The following is a 25,424-nucleotide window of genomic DNA, read 5'->3' as shown; positions in this document are numbered from 1 at the left end:
ATGTCAGACTGCTGTGACGCGGGGGGCGGGGCTCAGGCGGGGTTCCCGGGGGAGGGGGCGGGCCGCCCGGCCTGGCCTAATGTGGGTGGGTCTCTGCGCCCCCTGCCTACTCAACTTCCCCCTCCAATTCCCTGCCTCCCTTTGATGTCCAGCAAGTGCGGACGCGCCTCGTGGGTCGCAGCGGGGAGGGAAGGGGAGATGGGAGGTGAGCACGGGGGAGGGGTCCGGGCTAAACGGGGGGCGGGGCCCGCCGGTCGATGCCCCACCCCCCGTCAGAGCTTGACCGCCGGGGGAAAAGCCTCTGGGCGGAGGAGGTGCTTTCAAAACAAAGAAATGCGGCGTGGAACCCGGGGGACTGGGGTGGTGAGGAAGGCGGAGGAGGTGCGGCTGAGGCCGTCCGGCCGCCCGCTTCCCCTCCAGTCAGCCCGGAGGAGCTCCCCCCACCCCCAGCCCGGGCTGTGGTGCCGGAGAAGAGGGAGAAGGCTGCGTTAGGCGGCTGTTTTCCAGTTCACTTTTGCAGACCAAGGCGGAGAAGAAGAGCACCAGCTCCGCTGCCCCTCTTGGCTGCGGCGCACTCAGCCCCGAGCCCCGCGTGCGCTCTGTCTCGGATACCGAGCCGGCCAAAGTGTCCGGAAACGCGCAGAGCGCTCGGAACCTGTCCCGCAGCTGTGCGACGCGCGTCTCGAGCTGGCCGCTGCCGCCCCGCCCTCGCGCTCCTTCAGCCCCGCGGGCGGAGAAGCCGGCCCGCCCGCCGGCGCCGAGCTGGGGAACTTGAACTAGCCCCAGCGGCCGCTCTGCCGAGATCCCGCTCCAGGCCCGGGGGTGCTCCGGCTCGGGGTGGAGGGCACACCGGGGAAGTGGATTTAGCAAACACACCTTTGTGAGTACACACGCCACGGGCGCGCGCGCACACACCCTACGGGCACGCGCGCACAGCCCAGCCGTCTGCAGACGGCGCGCCCGGGCCGCTCGGCGGCGGACGGTGGCTGCGAGCGCGGTCGGTGCGCACTTAGATTTGCGGCTCGCGTCTGCCCTGGGCGCCAGGCTGCGGGGAGCCCTGGCGCTCAGGACACACGCCGCGCTCTCTGCCGCCCTGGCGGCGCCCGAACGGCCCATCCTCCCGGGACAAGGCAGTGTGGGGGGCGGGCGAGCGGAGAGCGCAGCTTGCTGGGGCTAGGGCGCCGGTGAAGGCGAAGTAGCGAGTCCCGGCTGAACCCGGAACGCCGCGGACATTGTTCTTCGTACTCTCCACAGCTCGGTTGAATCTGGGTCCAAAACACAGACTTAATTACGTTAGAGACATCCTTACTCTTTGCCGTGCCTTTTGTTTTTCCTGTAAACCCTGTCACCGATAACTGTCGCTATTGTAAAAGATAAACCGTATCTCCTTTGACACTTTCGCATCTTTTAAGGTTATTGGCTGATACCCACCTGCCCGCCTCGTTGCCTGGATTTAAAGCGATAAGAGCGCTCCCGAGTTTTAAAGAAAATCGCCCACTCAGGGCCGAGGCCCCGAAGACCTCGAGCTCCAGGTCTTGGCTCTTCCCCTCTTCAGGCCTCACCGAGCCCCAGGCTGCAGGTCCCCAAGGGACCTGATGCTGGCAGACTTTCCATAGCTGCCTTACTAGTTAGGAAAATTTTGGTGACATTATGTTTTTGTATATCCATCTGGTATTTTTCTGGGCACCTCCTCAATGCTTAGGAAAAGGCCTGGGTAGAAAACTGGAAGACTGTCTTTATGGGCAAAAGGGAGAGGGAAGATTTTTCCTCCAGTTCTATTTCGGGGTTTCTTAAAAAATAAAAGTTTTTAAATTTTTAAAATATATAGGTGATAGAAGAAAGTCAAAAAGTAAAATTTGGGTTCCATTCCGTCTTCAAACACAGTCATGATAGGACTTAGGTTTGTGTAATGTGTAGCTTACAAAGAATTTTCATACAGGTACAGACAGAATCGCTGAACTGGAAAGTTAAAGATGACAAAACTCATACCCCCAGACAGGGTAAGTGACTCATTCAGGGTCCTACGTGGTGTTAGTGGAAGAAGTTAATTCATATTGAACAGGAAAGTGGACACCTTTGGAGGTGCCTAATGTTTAGAGATCTTGATTTTGTATTGAACCAAAGAGACTGGATTTAAGGCATCACCCTACATTGAAGGGATTTCCTTAAACTCTCTGTTCAAAGATGAATCTAGAGCTCCAGCTCAGCCTAACCCCATTTTCCCTCTCTGCAAGTCTCTTACATTGAGACCACACCCTCCCTCTTGAACTGTCCTCCTCCCTCTGGTTTCCCTGACACTCTCCTGTCCCTTCAGTGTCTCCAACTCATCTCTCTTTGCCTTACTGTGGGGCTTCTCTTCCTCCCAACTGTTTAAGGTACACCCTGCCCTATAGACTATGAGGGTCCTCTTCTCCATTTTTAGTGGCCCACCCCTTGGAGAGTTTCCACTGTTCCCAACTCCCAACCATGGTCTCTGCTTCAGCTCCCTCATTTCTTCCTGGTGGCCAGCTCCCTTTTCCATTGCCACCTCAAACCCAAAGTACCACATTTCCCTGGAAACCAGTCTCTCTTCCTTCCCCTAGATTGTTATTACTGTTGCCACCTGTTCACAGGCCCCCAAGATTTTTTCCTCTTTGCCTTTGCCTGTAACTCCCATATAGGTTTACTTGCTGCATTATCTATCCCAGCCCCTCTCGCTCAGTCAATTATTCCTCCTCCTCACTCTGCACAGCCTCCTCGCTGGTGTGTCTGTATAACCTTTCCTCCTGCAAATCCTCCTCCACCCAGCTGCTGTGCTTCCTAAAGTATAAATCTGATGGTGTCACCCTCCTGCTCAAGTCCCTTTAAATGACTCCCTGCCACCTACTAGGAAAAGTCCAAATTCAGATATGATCTTGACCAAACCCAACTTTCCAGCCTAATCTTCCACTAAAATGTAGCAGACCTTCCAGTTCCCCATCAGGAATTTTGTTAGGTCCCATCAGGACCTCTCCCAGCTCCCCAGATGTCATCCCAACTTTCCCACTCTGCACATTTGTTCCAGATGTTCCTGTGGCCTGTAAGAGAGACATTGTCTCTTCCCTTGTAACTTGTCAAATTCCTACCCTCCCTTCCAGGACTGGCTCAAATGCCGCTTCCTCTAGGAAAAGCCACCTGGATGTGTGATCTCTCTCTCCTGGAGCCACTGTAACGCTTTGGATCTTTCTCGTGACATTTATACCATTCTGCCGAGGGTCACAGCTATGTTTACACCTGCTCAGGCCATTCATCTCTCTCTTCCCTGGTTAGAAATTCTCTGAGGGTTGGGATTATGCCTCAGCCATCTCTGTAGTCCCAGGTGCCCAGCACTGCACTGCAAGGCTTCTGTCTCCCCAGAGGTCAGCTACCCTCATGAGTCAAGGAAGAAGTAAGTGACAGTATGTCATCTTTGGCTGGTACTGTGCCACTCTCATTTTTGAGGTATTTACAGTGTTTTTTTTTCTGGTGTTCATAGAAATCGTTACTAAATTACTTATAATTGCCCTTTTCAAACAAGCCCCTACTGTAGGGACCACATAAGGGCTAGAAGCCTCTGGTTATGCTTCAATGTTTACCATTAGGCAATGGTAGGAAATGAAAGTACAAAAAGTCTCCAGCTTCCCAAATGCAGTGACTCATCATATCAAATCACACCACACCACATCGGCCAGTGTGGTCAGGAGCTAGGCTCTTGGGCAGACTTCATAAACAGGACTCCCAGTAGCTAAACTGATAGCCACAAAGAAGAGAGACACCCTCTCCCCCAGCACCATACCAGTCACCTGGCCTGTTGCAGTTGGATGCATCAATAGATGGATAGCTAAGGAATTTATTTGAAAGGAGCAGTGGAGTCCTGTCTAGACATCTGTCATGGCATCTCTACCTGTCTTTAATTTAAGAATGAAAATTTGAATTAAATTCAATAGAGATGTATCAAATTCCTGGAGCAGTGGTTTTCAAAGAGAGATCATTAGAGTGCCCCAGAGCACTGCACACAGTTTTGGAGCTGGGAACCAGAAACTGACACTCACTTACTCCCCATGTGAGTCTTCTTTACAGTCAAGTTTGAAAACTACCCTTTGGTGGCAAGAACTTCACACAGCCCTAGCACTTAGGAGGAGGCCTGCAGAAGAAAAAAAATGGCTTTGCCTGGTCATTGTTGCTAGTCATCTCAGCTAATTAAGAGAATAATTTTCCATTAATAGGAAGATTCCAAGATGTGAGAATTAGATTAGATCTAAGGAACTTTAAGTCATTTGAAGATGGACACAAAGTTATTCCCACTTCCATGCTTTTCCTCATATTGGGGTATACTTTTTATATTATAACCAAAGCCAATTATGTTCCCTGGGATATAATTAAATTATTTAGAGAGAAAGAAAAGCCTAAAATAGCATAGTTAGCCTATGAATCAGGCTTATTCTCCCCTTCAGTGGAATGACAGAGAATTCTATGTGCCAAAAAAAGAGTAAAGAATGAGATATTAGAGATGACACTTATCAGGACAAAATGTCCAATAACAGGGGAAAGTGCCAAAAGAATCTCCCTCGTCAGTCATTTCCACCAAATAGATCCTTGGGCAAAATAAGAAGTGGGCATTAAAACCACTGCTCTATCTTTGAAGAGGGGGAAAATTTGATCCATTTCAACTTTGTTAAATTCCAGAAAATGAAACTACTGATATTTCACTATTATCATTGTTTAGAGAGTGGGTGCAGATGCAGTGCTAGGTCTTTTATAAACAGTAACTCATTTGGTCGCCAGTCCCCCTTAGCACCCCTCCCCGCCCTGCCCTGGCACAAGAAATGAATGAAGGAACTGAGGCTCAGAGAAATTCATCGAAGGTTATTCAGCTCTAATCTGGCCTAGCAGGGATTCAAGTTCAGGCTGTCTGATGATAAAGCCAGAACTTTTCCCATTATCCAGTATTTCCCAAACTTGCCCAGATTATAAGAATAGCCCTGTGTACTTGTTTAAAATTTAGATTTCCTTTACCTCTCCCCTGGAGAGGGCTGGGGTGGGACCTGGAATCTGTGTTTTTGTTGTTGTTGTTGTTTTAATGTATGCCCTGGATAATTCTTTAGAAAAGACAAGTTGGGAAACATCATAATTCAGCGGCCACATTATCACCCACAGGTTTTCTAGAATTTTCTATAAGTATAAGAAAGTGTATTCAACAACTGATCAACCAACCAATCTTTTCCATCCTATTTCTAAGAGCAGTGTATTCTGTTAAGACAAAAGTCTTTAAAGTTACAATCTGGGTTTTTGAAAAATAAATCATTACATCTCAACATATACAAAAAAATCAGGTTGGCAATTTGCTTATAAATTAATTTGCTTCAAATTTTGTAATTTGGACAATAATTCCCCCCTCTAGAGGTAAAAAGTGTTTGCTTTTGTTAAATATTAGATAATCTACTCTTGTTAATTTTTAGCAAAAATATTTTAGTGTAAATATAGTCTATTCGTTCCAATCCAAAGTGCAATGGTGAAGATCTCATCAAATGAAACCATCCCAGAACCGGAATGTTTAACAAGCCTCCAACATGACTTAGAACCTAGTGATAGCCAAAATAAATAGGAAATGCCACATTTAATTATAGCTTTTAGTCCTTCCCCTTTTAAAAAACTGTAACTTTTTTAAAAGTTTTTATTGGAGTACAGTTGATTTACAATTTTGTGTTCAGGTGCACAGCAAAGTGAATCAGCTATACATATACATATAGATGTATCTACTCTCTTTTTTTTTTTTTTTTTTTAGATTCTTTTCCCGTATAGGCCATTACAGAGTATCCAGTAGAGTTCCCTGTGCTCTACAGCAGGTTCTTAGTAGTTACCTATTTTATATATAGTAGTATGTATATGTCAATCCCAATCTCTCAGTTTATCCCTCCCCCCCACCCCTGGTAACCATAAATTTGTTTTCTACATCCATGACTCTACTTCTGTTTTGCAAATAAGTTCATTTGTACCCTTTTATTTTTAGATTCTGCATATAAGCAATATCATATGCTACTTGTCTTTCTCTGTCTGACTTACTTCACTCAGTGTGACAATCTCTAGGTCCATCCATGTTGCTGCAGATGGAATGATTTTGTTCTTTTTTATGGCTGAGTAATATTCCATTGTATATATGTACCACATCTTCTTTATCCATTCCTCTGTTGATGGACATTTAGGTTGCTTCCATGTCCTGGCTATTGTAAAATAGTGCTGCAGTGAACATTGGGGTGCATGTATCTTTTTGAATTATGGTTTTCTCCAGGTATATGCCCAGGAGTGGGACTGCTGGGTCATATAGTAGTTCTTTTTTTTTTTTTTAATTATTTATTTTTATTTATTTATTTATATATGGCTGTGCTGGGTCTTCGTTTCTGTGCGAGGGCTTTCTCCAGTTGCGGCAAGTGGGGGCCACTCTTCATCGCGATGCGCGGGCCTCTCACTATCACGGCTTCTCTTGTTGAGGAGCACAGGCTCCAGACGCACAGGCTCAGTAATTGTGGCTCACGGGCCTAGCTGCTCCGCGGCATGTGGGCTCTTCCCAGACCAGGGCTCGAACCCGCGTCCCCTGCACTGGCAGGCAGACTCCCAACCACTGCGCCACCAGGGAAGCCCCAGTAGTTCTATTTTTAGTTTTTTAAGTAACCTCCATACTGTTCTCCATAGTGGCTGCACCAATTTACATTCCCACCAACAGTGTAGGAAGGTTCCCTTTTCTCCCCACCCTCTCCAGCATTTATTGTTTGTCGATTTTTTGATGATGGCCATTCTGACCGGTGTGAAGTGATACCTCATTGTAGTTTTGATTTTCGTTTCTCTAATAATTAGTGATGTTGAGCATCTTTGCATGTGCTTTTTGGCCATCTGTATGTCTTCTTTGGAGAAATGTCTATTTAGAGCTTCTGCCCATTTTTTGATTGGGTTATTTGTAACTGTAACTTTTTAGTAAGTATTTTGTTAAGCTTGTCACAAGATAGACACAAGAATACTATTTAATTGAATAATGTAAAAAATATTTACTTCCATATTTATTTACCTGTGTCAACTGGAAAAAGAACTCCCAGTTTTAAACATTGAAAAAGTAGCACTATAGAAAAATCTTAACTTAGAAAATTAATGATTTCCTCAAAATTGCATCAATCTACCAGTTCACTCTTTGCACATATCTCTGGTAGGTGAGATGGTAGGAGAAAAACACGTTTAAGACATTAAATGCTACGGTATGAACATATTCTCTAGGGAGTCAAAACGTGCTCTGACATGTATGAAGGATGTATTTGCAGAAAATAATGTCATCCCCCAAATCATTTCATAAACATACAGCATGAGCATTTTCCAAAGTGATCAAACAATATTTTATTCATTCTCATTCCCATCTGGAGGAAGTAAAGACATAAAATTCAGACAACCAAGTAACTTTTGGGGGCACCTTATGCCTAGAAAAAGATTATTTGCTTTTAAGAGACAAGCATGAAAATTAAAGTTAAAAATGTGAAAGCCAAACTTTATAACGTATTTATTAAGGACATTTTTATCACCTACAATATTCTAAATATTCAAGAATTCATCCCTTGTCAAGAATAGCATCATGACAATTCAGATATGAAAAGTGTCACTTCCAGTGAGTTCGTTCAAACCCAGAATTAAATATCTTGTGAAATGAAGCAGTCTCAGCAAAAGCTCGTATGTCAGATATTTTTTCAACCTGAAATCTATATTAACTAACACGTCCACAGAACTACACTACAATAAAACCATGGTTATAAGAACCTTTATAAGAACCATCTTGAATAGACATTTTTCCCAAAAAAAACTGAAGATTTATTTCTTAAGTACCAAAACTTGAAAAAAAAATCTTAATCCTGTAGGCTAGAAATCTTCTAACGTGATGCACTTCCTTGGCTTCTTAAGCATAGGGTCTCACTATAAACACAATGATGACCTCAAGAGCTACTAAGGCATGTAAGACAGTTTGTCCACAACTAAAAACTCTAGACTTCTTTCATTCTTTCCTTTCTTCCTTCCTTCCTTTCACCTTTTATTTAGTTTTTAGTTTTTATGTCTTTTTTCCCTGTTTTTTTGGTCTTCTCCTCTACAGTTGTGCTGTCCCCTGTTGCTTTTAATTATTGTCATATAACCCCATTCCTCCTCCCTTTCTGAATTGTTGCTTCCCATTTGCTGTAGCTTTGGAACCCAGAAAACCCACTTGTTAGAATTGTGTGTAAAATAAAAATCAACTAAGTTCTTAATGAGGACATCCCTTATGGTTAAAATATGCACAGTCTATGTCACATTTATTTCAGCTTCTTGCAGACTTCCTGGATTCCAGGTAGGTCGCAGATAAAGGGAAAGTTATTAGACGGTCAAACTCTGGCTTCTGAGGGGTTAATGCATGATGATAATTGAAATTCATGATGATGGCGCTGAGGTGCCTGTTGAATGATCGTACATAAAATAATATATCTTGAGTATGATTTAGGTTTAAAGTCTTTATAAAATTATAATCCTTTGAAGCTTGGTGGCTCACATCTGGAATTTATGACAATATCCTAACGGATTTCAGATAAACCAGAAGCTGCCATTCCCACATCACACACAAGAAGGGCCTGTCATGCCTTCCTGTTACAGCTTGAGTTCACCCTGGAATGAGGAGGGATAGAGAACAAAATCCTCAACAAGCCGGCCTGGCAAGACTCAAGGCTATGCATTAGGAATGACCTGGCTGGTGCTCGCCTTTCCAGCTGGCCTTGTCCCAGGTTCATGCCCCTCACTCTCTGGGGTTCTGCCAACACAGACTGCTCCAGCCTGCTTTCGCTTCCTTGAACACTTGAGGCTCACTTCCCCCAGAGGGCCTTTGCCCCAGAGTTCCCACTGCCTGGAATGCTCTCTCTCCCCAGGCCCAGCAATCACTGCCTAGTTTCCTCCTACTCAGCTTAATCATACTTCCTTAGGAAGGCCTGGCCGCTCTGACAGGTCAGCTCTGCCAACTACACACTCTTGTAGTTCATGTACTTCCCCTAGAAGCCCTTCTCGAATTGTAATTTTTCATTTAGTTGTGTGTAGGACAGATTACCTAGAAAATAGTAGGTGCTCAATAAGTATTTGTTCATTCCATGGAAGGGAGGGAGCAAGGGCACTTCAGCCAGACTGGCCTCCTCGTTGTGGTTAACATCATGGCCTGCCCGGAGAGCAGCTTTCCAACATTCTACCTTCCCTTGATTGCTGCCAAGGCCCATGGGTCTCTCCTTCCCTTTCAATAAAAGAGTAAAATCTACTCAATGAACATGCAGCAGCATGCCATGAAGCTATTGCTACTACATTCTAGACATCGTGGCCTTATTCCAAGCAAAGAAATAAGAAGAAAATCTTTCCAAACAAATTTCAAAACGTTTGCCACACTGTGATACATGCTCCCTTTAACATTTGTCTTCTGTTAATTCTATTTTTCTGGTTTTTGTCTCAAGTTTTGGCAATTTCAAGTGTTCTGGTTACCATGGAAAGAGGAAACAATGATCTTTAGAGGTTAAGAGGGAAAAAATATTCGCTCCAAACTGTTACATTACAGATTCATTATGGGGCTTCCCTGGTGGCGCAGTGGTGGAGAATCTGCCTGCTAATGCAGGGGACACGGGTTCGAGCCCTGGTCTGGGAAGATCCCACATGCCACGGAGCGGCTGGGCCCGTGAGCCACAACTACTGAGCCTGCGCGACTGGAGCCTGTGCCCCGCAACGGGAGGGGCCGCGATAGTGAAAGGCCCGCGCACCGCGATGAAGAGCGGTCCCCGCACCGCGATGAAGAGTGGCCCCCACTTGCCGCAACTAGAGAAAGCCCTCGCACGAACCGAAGACCCAGCACAGCCAAAAATAAATAAATAAATAAAAATAAAAGGAGCTATAAAATTAAAAAAAAAAAAAAAAAAGATTCATTATGCCCTCTTTCGGGGCTCTTGGGTTTATCCTTAAGACAAGTTCAAATTGCTGAACATGAACTATTAGCTCTAAGTGAGAACCTTTACCTTCTTTCCTCTAAGCATCTTCATAACACTTCAGACATTTTATAAGTTCTTCCTGACACACGGGAAACTTAGGTTACGAAGAACCGTACGATATACATTGTCAATTTTATTTTTTCTTTCGTTATTTCAGAGGTAGATAAAAATTTCTTAACTTTCAGAGCAAGAAATAAACATTAGATGTTGCCTCTTTTTTGTTGTTGTTCTGTATGTAGTCTTAATAGCTGTAGTCTGAATATAGTCTTAATAATTAAGTCTTTCACAGAAAACTTGACCAGTAATAACTGAAAAATTTGAAAAATCTGGAAAAGGAAGAAGATAGTTTACTTGTCTGCTGAAGAGGCAAATATCCCTACAATTTTACATCCTGTGAGAATGGCTTAATTTCTTTTAGACTTTGAACTTAGAACCTATGTGTGTATATATGGCTCTATAAGACTTGGTTTTTAACACATTATATAATACCCTGCGTTGTAATTTTCCACATCTCATGTCACCAGAAAGTTTCCAGGTTCCCTGAAGGACCGATATGGGTGATTCTAACACTACCTCCTGCCTCATTTCTGTGTGGAAGCTGGCCTGCTGCCTCTCCCTCTCCATCTAAGGTGTCATCCTCCTGTAAAGCATCCATCTGATGGACTGCTTCCCACTGCACTTCCCCATCCCACCCTGACTACTTTTTCTTGCCTTAATTCTGGCTTTAGGAATATCCAGAGGAGGCTTCTATCTTAAAAGTGTGTTTGACAGCTCATGCGGCTCAATATTTTTAAAAAAAACAACACAATCAAAAAATGGACAGAAGACCTAAATAGACATTTCTCCAAAGAAGACATACAGATGGCCAAGAAGCACATGAAAAACTGCTCAACATCACTAATTATTAGAGAAATGCAAATCAAAACTACAATGAGGTATCACCTCACACCAGTTAGAATGGGCATCATCAGAAAATCTACAAACTACAAATGCTGAAGAGGGTGTGGAGAAAAGGGAACCCTCTTGCACTGTTGGTGGGAATGTAAATTGATACAGCCACTATGGAGAACAGTATGGAGGTCCCTTAAAAAACTAAAAATAGAATTACCATATGACCCAGCAATCCCACTACTGGGCATATACCCAGAGAAGACCATAATTCAAAAAGACACATGCACCCCAATGTTCATTGCAGCAATATTTACAATAGCCAGGTCATGGAAGCAACCTAAATGCCCACTGACAGACGAATGGATAAAGAAGATGTGGTACATATATACAATGGAATATTACTCAGCCATAAAAAGGAACAAAATTGGGTCATTTGTAGAGACATGGATGGATCTAGAGACTGTCATACAGAGTGAAGTAAGTCAGAAAGAGAGAAACAAATACCGTATATTAACGCATATATGTGGAACCTAGAAAAATGGTAGATGAACTGGTTTGCGGGGCAGAAATAGAGACACAGACGTAGAGAACAAACGTATGGACACCAAGGGGGGAAAGTGGCGGCGGGGGCTGGCGGTGGTGGGATGAACTGGGAGATTGGGATTGACATATATACACTAATATGTATAAAATAGATAACTAATAAGAACCTGCTATATAAAAAATAAAATTCAAAAAAAAAGTGTGTTTGAGCAAGGCCAAGTCTCTAAAGTTATTCCTCTCAATTTACAATTCAACCATTAGAGATTTAGTTCTTTTGGACCTTCATGAGTCCCCTTTGAAAAATATTGATATCCCCCTAAGGGCTAAGACTTGAAGCCATTATCAATGTATAATCCCAAGGGATTAGTTAAAGTGACCGAGTGCCAACCCCTCTGCCACCTCTCATGGAAAATTAAATTGAGGACAGGCCCTATAGGGTGGTGCTAATAAGAAGGGGGTTGCTGAATGAACTTCACTAATTTCACAATGTTACTTTGGGTTTCACACTCTTCAACGCATGGCTCTCCCTGAAGTTTCCTTTTTCTTTATTCTCTTTTTCCCACCTTGTTCCACCTTTGTTCCTCTTGCCTAGGTTTATCCGTGTGTGCCAATGTCTGTATATATCCCCAGGTCTGTCTTTGTCGTGACACTGACTTGTCTAGCAGGGTAACCATAAAAAAATTAATTCAGATTCCTTGTTGGATGATTCAGCTATTTTCAGCTTCATTAACAGCTATTCACCACACAGTGGATTACTCAACCACAGTTTGAAATACGCCTTCAAGGTGCCTGGACTAACTGGAATGATCGTGTAAGAGGACTTCAGGAGGGCATCATACACACACAGCTATTATGTCTTTGTGGGAACATGCATTTGCCTATGAATTGTCTGTGCATGTTCTTGGCAGGTCCCCTTTCTTATCCTGTTCCCAGCCCCCAGCCCACCCCACCAAGCCTCTGCCAGGTCTGCCTACAGGTCCCTCAATCTCAAAGCCTTTCAGAGAGAAGTGAGAGCTCATTCAGGTCCAGCAGTGTCCTGAGGAGTGTCCAAGTGTGCCCGCAGCTGAGGCAGACAGGCCAACTGTACCCCAGCAGGGTTCAGAGTCAGGCTGGGAGGTAAAAATACATAGCCAGGAAGCTTGGAAAGGTGCCACTGGGGACACAGCCAGGTATTTTGCTCCTCTGGCCCTGCCCTGAGGGCCAAATTAGCATCAGAGCCGGAAGTGTGACCCTGGAGCCAAAGTTTTATGTGGGCTCTTTCTCCTACCACTGAAAAGACTCTGGTAGGTATGGGGGGTGGGTTGCTGTGTGGGTTAGGTTAGTATGAGAGATGATGAGACCCTCCCACACCCCACAGACGCCAGCTCCAGTGCTGGCTTTGACCAACTAATGTCAGCTTGGCCAGAGTGGCAGCAAATCGGGGTAGGGTGCTGGGTGCAAGCCTGTGCTCCCACATGCAGGTTCTGCTTTTGCAGGTCTGGCACAAACCACTAACTCCTCTGGCCACACAAAGTGCTCTGTGGGCAGGGCTAGCCCTGTTTGCCCTGGACGGGGACCGTTGTCAATGGCTGGTTGGATTTGTCAGGTTTGTTCTCAACATTTGTCAATGACCATTGTCAGGTGTTGCTAGGGTTGCAGGAGAAAGGTTACACTTGATTGGCTGAGCAACTGTATTCCACAACCAATCCAAATGCTGTGCCTGGGGGAGGGGGACTCAACACGATAGAGCAGTATCAAGCACAGGCAGACACATTCCGGGTACAAACAAGGCGTCTGGAAAAATGGAATTATGGTGTGCAGGAGTCCCATGCCCCTCAACAGCTCCAGCCATGGCGTGGTTGCTCTTCAAAATGTCACAGCCTAAGTTAAAGTCATTCCCACTGATTGGAGGATATCAAGATTTCAAAACAGGGCAGTAGCAATTGTAAGGAGGAAGTAAAACTCCTTGCTCATTGTGTTTTACAGCCTTCCTTAGTAAAACTGCTGAATTGTAATTTAAAATATTCCACCCTTTCAAATAAATTAAGTGCAGCCCTTAAAAACAGGAAATGAGAGAGGCGCGCACGTATTGTCAACTGAACATTCACAGACCTGGTACCACAAAGCGAAGTTGAAAATCAGAGAACAGTCCTATGAATTCACTATAGAAGGATGACAACAGGGGTCACCACCAAGGGAGACGTTATGCCTCTGGCAGTGAACTCTTGGGCTGAAACCTGAATGCTAATTAGGAAGCAAATGAAAGACAAACATCAGCTCGAAGGGAAATTTGGATCTTGCATGATCGTAGATATTCTGAGATTCAGATAAACCTTATGGTACTAAGGGAAGTTAAAGTGTACTTGATGGTAGCAGCAGCTGAACCCTCCCTTCAGAAAACATAACTGCCAGTCAGCCAGATGTTCCTGCAGAACTCTGGCAATACATCAAAAGCAAACAGAATTATCTTGCCTGAAAGATAAGTTAAGCTTCTGTATAGTACTGATTTTCCATTCGGTTATCAATATAATCACCAAACTTTAGCATTTTTAAAAATTTTATGGAACATTTTTTTAATATTTATTTATTTATTTTGGCTGCTCCGGGTCTTAGTTGCGGCACGCGGGATTTTTAGTTTTGGCATGCAGACTTCTTAGTTGCGGCATGTGGACTCTTAGTTGCGTTGCAGCATGCATGCGGGATCTAGTTCCCCGACCAGGGATCGAACCCGGGCCCCCTGCATTGGGAGCGCAGAGTCTTACCCACTGAACCACCAGGGAAGTCCCTGGACTTCAGCATTTTTATTGTCAGTTTCTATTCAGTCACAAGAAAAGTTTTTTTAGTCTTCTTCCATTCCATGCCATGCCTCTCCCTTTGCTCTCAGACTTGGTCCTTAGAAAGATGGAGCAGCCATACAAGAATACTAAGGGAGGGAAGGAAGGAAGGAAGGGAGGAAAGAAAGAAGGAAGAGAATGAAAGAAGGTACATCAATGCATGTTTCCCATGGGTCCCATCCCCTATTATTCATTTCCCCTTTCCAACTCAGACCCTTCTGCTCATGAGGGACCCTACATTCAAGCCAAGGAGCTTGAGCTTAGTTTCAGACTGAAACAGTGTTTCAGGATTCTGCATTTTACTTTATATACATTTTGAAGTAACTCAAAATGAGAAAAAAGAATAAGCTTCCACGACTGAGTTTTGGACAATTTCACCTTCCACTTCCATTGGTGTAAAGAAGAATATTCAGGTGGAGAAAATGGTTGTGAGGAGGATTGGCAACAGGACTGCCTTACAGAAAGTACAGCTTCACAAACCTTTCCACCAAGCTCCTCACTTAACTCTACCTACACAGACCAGTGGGACCCACCTAGCTCACTCTGCCCAAGATCCTCCTGTGTCTTAATGGAGACACTATAATAGCAGTATCTAGCTTTTCCAAAGGGGAAGAAACTTAGTATTTTTGGTTCATTTCTGTTGTTGTTGTTGTTGCATGTGAGGCTAAATGCAGATATTTGTGCTGTTGGCAACATCTTAGGAAGCGATTTAACCCACTTGCATAGCCAGGCATAATTTATCATGTGGCCCTGTGACTTTAACCCTATTTGTTTCTCCCTTCCGATTATTTCAATCATGTTTGTGTATTAATGACTTAGGGCATAGCTTTATTATTTCAGAGGCTCTGAAGTCCTACTTGATTTTTCTAATTCAGAACCTAGCTTTCTCTCATTCTGAACTTACCTGCTCTCTTCAGGAACAGATCCAGGAGACCAGAAAAACTTACCACCCACATCTACTCTTCATAATCAAGTCATTGGATGAAGACAGGCAGGTAAGCTGGGAAAGTTATCCTAGATCCTGCTGCGGCCTGGCAGGCACACCCACACAGTCATCGGTGAATATTCTCCAGGGTTAGCACTGCCCAGGGCTTTGCAAATTGGTGTTCTCTCTCCACAGTTTATATTTCAAGACAACTTCCAGTGAGAATCATACAGTCAGAAACCAAAATGGTAGGTTATAAAAACCTACTGGATCAGTGAAAAACAAAAATTGGACTGCTAATTTCAACCTATAATCAAACAGTAAAAGTCATCCATTTAACTTACATCCCTTTCTTTTTCTGAATCACCGTCTCTAATAAAGGGGAAATTTTGTTTAATGATAAAAAGTAGAAGCAAAAGGCCTGGGATAACCCACAACTAAATAAGCAGTTGTAGAACATTAATGATCATTGGGAGACAATGAAATCAAAAAGGGAGAGACAGGCAAGGGAGTTGACATGAAGTTTGAAAGACCACATTCAGCCTGCACCCTCAAGAAAATGTCTAAGAGAAAGTAGGCCAGAACAACAATGAAGGTAGGGTGAAAAAGATGTGACTTGAGTTTTCAAAATGTCATGTCCGTATTGAGTGTCCCTTTGGTCCAAATGAGAAACAAAGGGAGAAATCAAACAGCTTCACTGACAAGCAGAACAGTTGGCAAAGAGTCAGGGGTAAAATCTTGGCGAAAGCCTGTGTGCAGCCTAAGAACAGGTGGGAAGAGTCCTTTCAGCTTCTCTGTTTCTCCAAGTCCTGCTTTTCTCTTTGCCCACTATTCCCCCTTTCAGTCTGCTCTTAATTTTACCCCATGCCATTGCTCACACCTGGCTCTCTCTATGGATTTCTTTTCTTTTTTTTTTGAAGCCTTCTGGGGAAGACTTTTCATTCATTCATGCTATACATTCAAACCATTTAAGATGTGATTTTTCAATAACATATGATTAATTTATAAAAAGCCACTTATGATGCCCATAACCAGAAGGGCTGACTTGATTCCATGACAAGGCCATGACCAGGTGGTTTTATTGGTTGTGACTCTTTCCAGCCATCAAAACAGGCTTGTTATTATAAAGCGCAGTGGAAAGGGAGATCTAGACTTTGCTTCATTCTCTGGGATGTTCTTGAGAGTGAGTGTTGACAGATCACCAGATTTTCCTTAATTGTTCCAAATATGTACATAAGCAATGTTTCTTTAGGCAAAAACAGCTATTACAATGAGCCCAGTGAAGCTCTGAATTTCCTTGAGCCTACAATAGATTTTAGGAACACCATTTATTAAGATCAATGTGTTTGTTTAGGTCACTGAAAGCCATAACCATAAAAGAAAAAATTGATAAAATGGACTTCGCTGAAATTAAAAATTTCTCATCAAAAGAGACCATTAAGAAAATGAATAGGCAAGCCATGGACTGGAAGAAAATATTTGTGAAACATAAACTTGACAGAGGACTGATAGCCACAATATATAGAGAACTCCTACTCAGTAATAAAGACAAAAAAATTGCTTGAAGGGATAGAGGATTTGAAAAGACATGTCACAATAGAAGATGTATGAATGGCAAATAAGCACATGGTGACGTGTTCAACGTTCTTAGTCATTAGGAAAATGGAAATTAAACCCACAATGAGATATCACCACATACTCACCAGGATGACAATGCTAAATGCAAGCAAGGATGTGGAGCAACTGGAACTCTCATACATTGTTGGTGGGAATATTAAATGGAACATCTGTTTTGAAAAAGGAATAGCAGTTTCTTTAAAAACTAAACATACACCAAAGACAAATATCATATGATATCGCTTATATGCATAATCTAAAAAAAATGATACAAATGAACAAAACAGAAACAGACTCACAGACTTAGAGAACAAACTTATGGTTACCAGGGGGAAAGGTGGAGGGGAGGGATAGATTGGGAGTTTGGGATTGACATGTATACACTGCTATATTTAAAATAGATAACCAACAAGGACCTACTGTATAGCACAGGGAACTCTGCTCAGTATTCTGTAATAACCTAAATGGGAAAAGAATTTGAAAAAGAATAGATACATGTATATGTATAACTGAATCACTTTGCTGTACACCTAAAATTAACACAAAATTGTTAATCAACTATACTCCAATATAAAATAAAAATTAAAAAAAAAAAACTAAACATACACTTAGTCTGTGATTTAGCAATTATGCAAGTAGGTTTTTTCCCAAGGGAAATGAAAGCATATGTCTATAAAAAGGCTTGTATAAGAATGTTCCCAACAGCTTTATTCACAATAGCCAAAAACTGGATACATCCCAGATGTCCTTGAACAGATGAATGACCATACAAACTGTGGTATAGTCACACAATGGAATACTACTCAACAATACAAAGGAATGAACTACTTTCACACAGAATAACGTGACTCAATCTCATAGACAGTATGCTGAGTGAAAAAGGTCTTACTCGAAAGAGTTTATTTTATCTGATTCCATTTTTATATGAAATTCTAGAATAGGCAAAACTAATCTGTAGTGAAAAAAATCAAAACAGTGCTTGCCTCTGGGAAGGGGAGTAGGGGCGAGGATTGACAGGAAAGTGGGAGGGAACTTTCTGGGGCAATAGTGATGTTCTATGTCTTAATAGGACTTTGGGTACACAAAACTCAGAAAGTATACACTTAAGGTTTTATATCTCATTATATATAAATTTTACATCAGAAGAAAAAAGTAAATATCAAACTGAAGTTTTTAGGTGGAATTTGGTTCATGCCTGCCATTTACTTTCTTTTTTTTTTTGTCTTTGGCCATGCCGCATGGCATGCAGGATCTTAGTTTCCCCATCAGGGATCGAAGCTGTGCCCCCTGCAGTGGAGGCACAGTCTTAACCACTGGACTGCCAGGGAAGTCCCTGCCATTTACTTTTTTTTTTTTTTTTTTTTTTTTGGCTACATTGGATCTTCATTGCTGCGTGTGGGCTTTCTCTAGTTGCGGCGAGCAAGGGCTACTCTACGTTGCGGTGTGCGGGCTTCTCCTTGTGGTGGCTTCTCTTGTAGCGGATCACAGGCTCTAGGCGCGCGGGCTCAGTAGTTGTGGTGAAGAGGCTTAGTTGCTCCACGGCATGTGGGATCTTCCCAGACCAGGACTCAAACCTGTGTCCCCTGCATTGGCAAGCGGATTCCCAACCACTGTGCCACCAGGGAAGCCCCCACTTACTTTAAAAAGCGTGAGAAAGATAAGAAGGATTAATGGAGGAGGGATGTATAGATATGCAATAAAGCAAGGTAGTACAATGTTAATGGTAGACTCTACAATTAAATGGTGGGTATATGGGGATTCACTGTAAAATGCTGTGTAAAATTTTGGGTATATTTGGAAACATTCACAGTAAAGTGTTGGGGGAAGAAAATGAATGTGCTAGTCTTACCCGTGGACCCTCTTCAGTTGTTTGTTAGATCTAAATACTCTATCTTTTAATATTCATATTAGATTATAAACACAGAAGATGAAGCCTTGGGTTTGTAAGAATCTCACATCTGACTTCTTTTTCTTTTCAAATCTAGTCTTTCATACCTTTTATTGTAGCAGACAAAAGAAGCCAGGAAATGGTTATTATGAGAGGAAGGGAGGGAGAGAGACCTGTGACCCTAAAAAAAAAACCACACACAAAAAAAACTCCTACTGTAAAATATTGAATATCAAGAGCCGGCAAGTACTTCAGACTTGTAGAATCAAGAAATTAATGAAAGCACCAAGACTGCATCCTCAGAACCACTGGGGAATGATAATTACAGACAGTATTTCTGGAGCAGACACATAACCTTGATTCCCAGGATACCCCCTAAAGCACTCTAAAAGTATGCTATTTGTGGAAGGTTTTTCCACCTTTAATAACAGGGAAATAATGTTAGAAGGAAAGAAATCCCTTATTTAGCCACTAGGGTGTCATTATTGAGCCCCAGTTGAAGGTCCCTTTAAAAGCATCCATATGGTAAAAGAATATGTTTCCCCACGAAATCAAAACTGAGTACATCTGAGACTTCTGAACATCTTTTTTCTTGGATCTTAAAATGGATTTGTGCATATTTGTGAAAAAAAAATTTTATGATGTGCTATCTTCCAAAGTGAATGGTTATTTATAATTCATAAAAGACCTGAGCACAGGAAAATTCTTCCCTTTTATTAGCCCTGTAAAGTTAGACCAGCTGATCTTTTAGTACATATTACAGACACCAAATTCTCCGTATGGTTGAAGTTTCTCTCCTCAAACTAAATGCAAAGAGGCAGTGCTACTGAAGCTATTCCTCAAAAGCTGGTGGGGTCCATGTCTCTTTTGATTAAATGTTAAATAAACAAAAAAATCATTCTCAGAGCCAGTCTCTAAAGACACAGAAGGGAGCATACTTGGAATGCTAAACATGCTTTCTAAATCTTGCACAGCCTTTGTCAAATACAACAGCATATTTTTAAGTGGATTTTCTTTTCTGTTTCCAACATTTAACCATCGTCTTCGGACACAGTTGCCACATCATTTCCTTTCAGCTGTTGCTGGCTGCTTGTGGGTCATAGTACAGGTTCATGAGCAGAAGTGACTTGGGTCAAGGAGTATGGGCACCAGGGATTTGGACCCATTACAGGGAGTCCTGGTGCCAAGGGCTCCCACCCAGCTGCACCTGCACATCCCCGACATGATATCACAGAAAGTTACTTCCTTCAAAGAATCCAGCTTTCTTAGCTCACCCTACCAGGGCCACGTCCACCTCGATTAGTGGCGTGCCTCGGACCCACATAAGAGAGTTTCACAGAATTTTTAGAGATCTAAGTTCAAGCTGAAAATAACACATGGTTTTGTTTTCTTTGAAGTTCCCTGCCCTCTAATATTCCAGACGAGCCTTTTAAGCTCTGGTATAGAACTATCTGGAGACAGAAACTCTTTCTGTGTCCTGACTTTTAAATACCTTGACTTAAAATATAGGTTGCTAACTGCCAAACACAAAAAGCCAGCTCACTTATAGGGCAGGATCCTTGGTCAGAAAGGATTGCCTCACCTTGCAAGGACAAGGGATGAAGGATTCAAATGATTCTTGAGCAACTTTTTTACCACCTTATGCTGCCTGACTCAGAAGAGAGGGATGAGGAGATCTCAGCCTCTTGATGATACACCAGCTGCACTGTGTAGTACCAGCAGTGGGAATGGAAAAGGCAATATTTATTCTGAGGGCCCTGACAACATCATCATTAAGTCATTCGTCCACTCATAAGTGGTTTGCATTTTCCAAGATCCAGAGAGAGAGGCCCATGAGCTGTAATTCTAGGCATGTTTTTCCCCTTTCTACCCACACTCTTATTCAACATGTCTAAGCACTGTTTGGAAAAACTAGATAGCTGACAAAACCAAATATGCAATATGCTATCATATGTTTTAGTTTAACACTTTCAGAATTTATTTCCCTATCACATAAATGAAATCTTTCAAGTTCTTCCTCATCATCCACCACCCAAAACACTAAATCATTACATAACAGAACTGTTAATCAATTATCTACTGTGTCATATCCCTCCCTCCATCCAACCATCCACGCTACAAGTATTCCTTGAGTATTTACCATGTGCCAGTCCCAATGGTGGAGATATAGACATGAATAATTTATAACCTTGCCCTTCAGGAGCTTCTAGTCATACAGAAGATGCTCACCTCTATGTCTCCCAAGCCTTCAATGAACAGTTAACTTTCTGCTGTTACTTCATCACAGGAAGAAAACAGGAGCTCTTACTCTGCCCACATAATACTCCTAGGTTCATGAACTTTGTCCACTGCATTTTCTCTGATCACCACCCCATCCTCTGAAACCTGGTACACAGTCAGTCATGAGAGAAACAAACTAAATTTACTACTGGAGCAAATTTCAGGACATAGCTTGGATAAGACACAGGATAATGTCAAATTCTCACTTTGCAATTTTAAAATTTAAATAGCCACTGCCAAATACAGTGTATTTAATTTTCTCTCTCCTTTCTAGGGCACTGACCCCCTCCTTCAGAACTAGACCTTTGGGGTTTCAATTCATCTGGCTAATTCACTCCAATCTACCCTTCAGTCCAATCATCTTTCTGGTTTCCAGAGATAAGTCATGGGATCCTTCCTTTTGGGAGGCCCTAAGTGTAGCTTCCTTATCCATCATTCACCGAGCTGTGTCCTTTGAAATACTGTTGTGCTTCTTTTTTTGAGGGGGAGGGGAACTGAATTGGAAAGAAACCTGGGTTGGGGAGAGGATGCCAAGAAGGCACCCAAGGCTTCCCTTTATGCTGCATCCAGCCAAGCCTCTGACCAACTCAAGGGTTTGTTTACGACATTTCATAAGCAGACCTAACAAGCTCCTTTGGCAATATTCTTTGAAGCAGTTTCCATCCCCCAGGACAAGGCCAGAGCTTCCCGGTCTGCCTGCCATAGCTCACCAAGACTGGGTTCCAGGTATGCAAATGCGTTACAGGTGCGTCAAGATGTGGACCCTCTCAGCCCAAGAGGCTGCCAGCCTGGGTCAGAGGCAGCCAGGGCAGCCACTCGTGAAAGGTAGGGCTGGGCTGATAAGAGTCCTGGAGAGGTGACCAAACTCGGCGCCCCCTGTTTGCCTAGGGGCCAGAAATTGGGGTCTGTCATCAGTCCCGTGCTGGCACTTGGTGCAGAGGCCTGCTCCAGTCCTGGAGTTATATCCTTATCCTCAAAACCCCCCAACCTTCCAGGCTAGGTTCTCTGTCACCCCTCACTCCTCTTAGCCCTGAACCAAAGGTGACCACGTCTGGCTGCTCTTCTGCCTGGTGTTTATGACCATCCCTTTGGGAACCACTAGCCTGGGTTTTCCCAGCTTCTTCACCCTCAGTCCCCTTAGCCCAGCAGGTTCAACAGAATATAATGCCAGCCACTTATGTAATTTAAAATTTTCTACTAGCTACCTTTTTTAAAGTTTAAACAGGTAAAAAAAATTTTTTGCATCCAAATTTGTTAATTTTAAACAGCTTTATCGAGATAAAATTCACACACCATACAATTACCCATTTAAAGTGTACAACTGAGTATATTCACAGAGTTGTACAACCAGCGCCACGATCAATTTTAGAACATTTTCATCACCCCTTAAAGAAATTCCTACCCATCGGCACTCACTTCCCATTTCCCTCCAAAACCCCCAGCCCTAAGCAACCAACCATCTACCTCCTGTCTCTGTTGCTTCGCCTCTTGGCCATCTCATATAAGTGGAATCATACAATATGTGGCCTTTGTGTCTGACTTCCTTCACTTAGCATTGTGTTTCAAGCTTTGCTCATGTTGTAGCATTCACTTTAATCATTTACTTTATTTAGTTCAATCTATCCAAAATATCATTTCAACATGTAGTAGATCTTAAAGATGATAAATGATGTACTTTGCATCCTTTTTTTCACACCAATTCTTTGAGCTCTGGTGCGTATTTTACACTCAGAGCACATCTCAATCAGACCAGCCACACTGCAAGTGCTCAATACCCACATGTGGCTACCGGCCATTGTGCTGGAAAGCACAGCCCTAGCCAGAGTCCTTTTCATTACTCTTTAAAGGCAACAGCTTTCTCTGTTCACCACCATACTCCTGCATACCCTCTCTACCCCATCAGTACCTATACCGTGGTTCACAGGTGGCTTTAGGATTTTAAGGCCCGCACCACGCTTCTCTTCCCCAGTAGAGAGCCCTGAGCTTGTGGTTCCATCTGGGCAGTGGCCGATCAGGTCAGAGCCTGCACACAGATAACTGGAGCCCATGCTGCCTGGTCACTTTCCTTGCCCAGGTGCCACAGCTGGATGATATATCTAGCTAAAGGGAAACTTTCTGCTTTGAAAAACTTAACAAACGAAACTTTATTCTTACTTTTTAGAAGCAGGTCTGTCATTTCTTAATTTTCTCCCTGGTACATTTTCCAGCCATTGTTTTGCTAACAATTGCTCTAAGCACACAAATAAAGCTCACTGGTAGTGGTAGATTTGGGAAATTGCTACAAGCTTCCTCACAGCTTTATCCTGCTTCTGTCAGCCATTTCCCCAAGAAAATGGACGTTTAATCAGTATGAGGCTGCATCTTATAAGTCTAGCTCATCAGCTATCACCTCCTTCTAGGCTCGAGAGAAGAGACAGAAGCCTACAGCACTGCCACCAACTGCCCAGGATGCAGGGATTTCAACAGGAAACGGGACCTTTATGAATGAAGCACATTATTTATCCCAGTGTGGGTATGTCTATATGGTCATATGTAAGTTACTTCTAAACACCTGTAATTCTTAAGATGGGCACATGGCAATGTTTGTGAAATTGCCTTTTTGAAGGAAAAACTTTCAAAATTGGGGTTATTTAGTCCACAATATGGAAAATTGAGGGCAGGTTTAATATGTGCAAATTTAACAGAGACCTAAGAAGAACAACAATATCAGCATCTTCCCTGTTTTTCCTCAGAGTAAGAAGAGAGAAAATGAGCTGCAGTTGCTGGAGAAGGAGACTGAGGTTCACCTTAGGAAGAACATCCTGTCAATAACATCGAAGCTCTGGAGAATCTCATGGAAGGAGCTTCAGGGTTTTGGTCAACATTCATTCTACCAACATTTACTGAGGACCTTCTGGGCATTTCTTGGTTTGTGCCTAATTCAGTCACAGAGCTAAATCGGGAAGATTTCACTCAAATGCTTCTCTGGAGGGTTTCCCTAACTTGAAGTATTGCTATCTCTTTTTTTCCCAACTTTTCTTCTTATTCTCTGCCACCTATGAAGGTTCACAGGGCCCAGTCCTGGACCCTGCAAAAAAAAAAAAAACCTTTAAAAATCAAGAATTATTCTTGGGGCTTCCCTGGTGACGCAGTGGTTGAGAGTCTGCCTGCCAATGCAGGGGACACGGGTTCGAGCGCTGGTCTGGGAAGATCCCACATGCCGCGGAGCAACTGGGTCCGTGAGCCAAAACTACTGAGCCTGCGCGTCTGGAGCCTGTGCTCCGCAACAAGAGAAGCCGCGACAGTGAGAGGCCCGCGCACCGCGATGAAGAGTGGCCCCCGCTCGCCACAACTGGAGAAAGCCCTCGCACAGAAATGAAGACCCAACACAGCCAAAAATAAATAAATTAATTAATTAATTAATTTTTTTAAAAAATCAAGAATTATTCTAAAAGAAAATCTGACCCACTGCACCAGTCAGGATTTCAGCCTCTTGATCAAACAGCCACTCATAAGGCAATGGCATGCTGAGAAAAGCAGACAGTAATGGTAGCCAGTTCAGAGCTGTGAGGACTTGCTGTGAACTGGTTTATATTACCTACCTCCTTTTACTCAACAGAAACTTTCTTCTCTACAGAAAATGGCAATACCACTACCATTCTAGGGTTCCTTGTATTAGGCCTCACCCAACAACTGCTTGGCTTTCTATCCAGAATAGTTAAAACAGCCAGTGCCCCAGGGAATGTCATAAAATTTCACTGTATTCAGTGACGCCCTATTCAGTGAATCGCAGAGAACCTAGTCTTCTTCTGCACACCTGGCTATGAATCACTGACTCAGTGACCTCCATTAGGGATCTGCTTTCCTGAGGTAGTTAATTTAGCCTTCATGAGATGGAGGTACTGAACCTTTCTTAGGGAGGCATGCCTAATTTCACATAACTGTGAAGTTACTTCGGTTGTTTACATGGCAATCTTGTGTGATCTAAGCAACTCTATTGCTGTCATTTTAAGACCGTTTGAAACATCTTAATAGTCCCATTTTTTTCTTTTCCTCTTGCTCATTTCCAAATGGAAGGAATTCTTATGAGGTAATAGGGTGGTGGGGAGAAACACAGTTTGCTTTAGCTCCTACTAATTATTCCATGTTATGCTTGAGTGGATTATTTGCATCCGGTCTCTATTTGTTAACGTCAATGGGCTATGTTTGCATAACTAGATCGAATTATAAAAGGACTTCCATTTTGAATGGTTAACTCTCACAAAAAGAAAGAAAGAAAAAGAAAGAAAGAAAAAGAAAGAAAGAAAAGAAAGAAAGGAAGGAAGAAAGAAAGGAAGGAAGGAAGAAAGAAGGAAAGAAGGGACCATATCCTAAGCTAGAGATAGCAGCCTTGGGAAACCTGTATTGGAGGAAAAAAAGAATCTCTTAAAGTTCATCACAAAGACTTTCTGGTTTCAATTTCCTCTCTTCTTTTGAAA

The 25,424-nt window shown here is 43.0% G+C and overlaps 1 protein-coding gene across 1 annotated transcript; it reads left to right on the top strand.

Moving 5' to 3' along the window:
• The first annotated feature begins 257 nt into the window (after positions 1-257).
• LOC137758839 (serine/arginine repetitive matrix protein 1-like) lies at positions 258-24,289 on the top strand. The gene is made up of 3 exons (XM_068534817.1): positions 258-880; positions 23,367-23,479; positions 23,700-24,289. Exons 1-2 carry the CDS (start codon positions 258-260, stop codon positions 23,449-23,451), a joined length of 708 nt encoding a protein of 235 aa, XP_068390918.1. The 3' UTR covers positions 23,452-23,479; positions 23,700-24,289.
• The last annotated feature ends 1,135 nt before the right edge of the window (positions 24,290-25,424 follow it).

This window comes from Eschrichtius robustus, chromosome 2 (assembly GCF_028021215.1).
Source record: "Eschrichtius robustus isolate mEscRob2 chromosome 2, mEscRob2.pri, whole genome shotgun sequence".
Classification (NCBI taxonomy): Eukaryota; Metazoa; Chordata; class Mammalia; order Artiodactyla; family Eschrichtiidae; genus Eschrichtius; species Eschrichtius robustus.
This window is presented reverse-complemented; position numbering and strand designations above follow the sequence as displayed.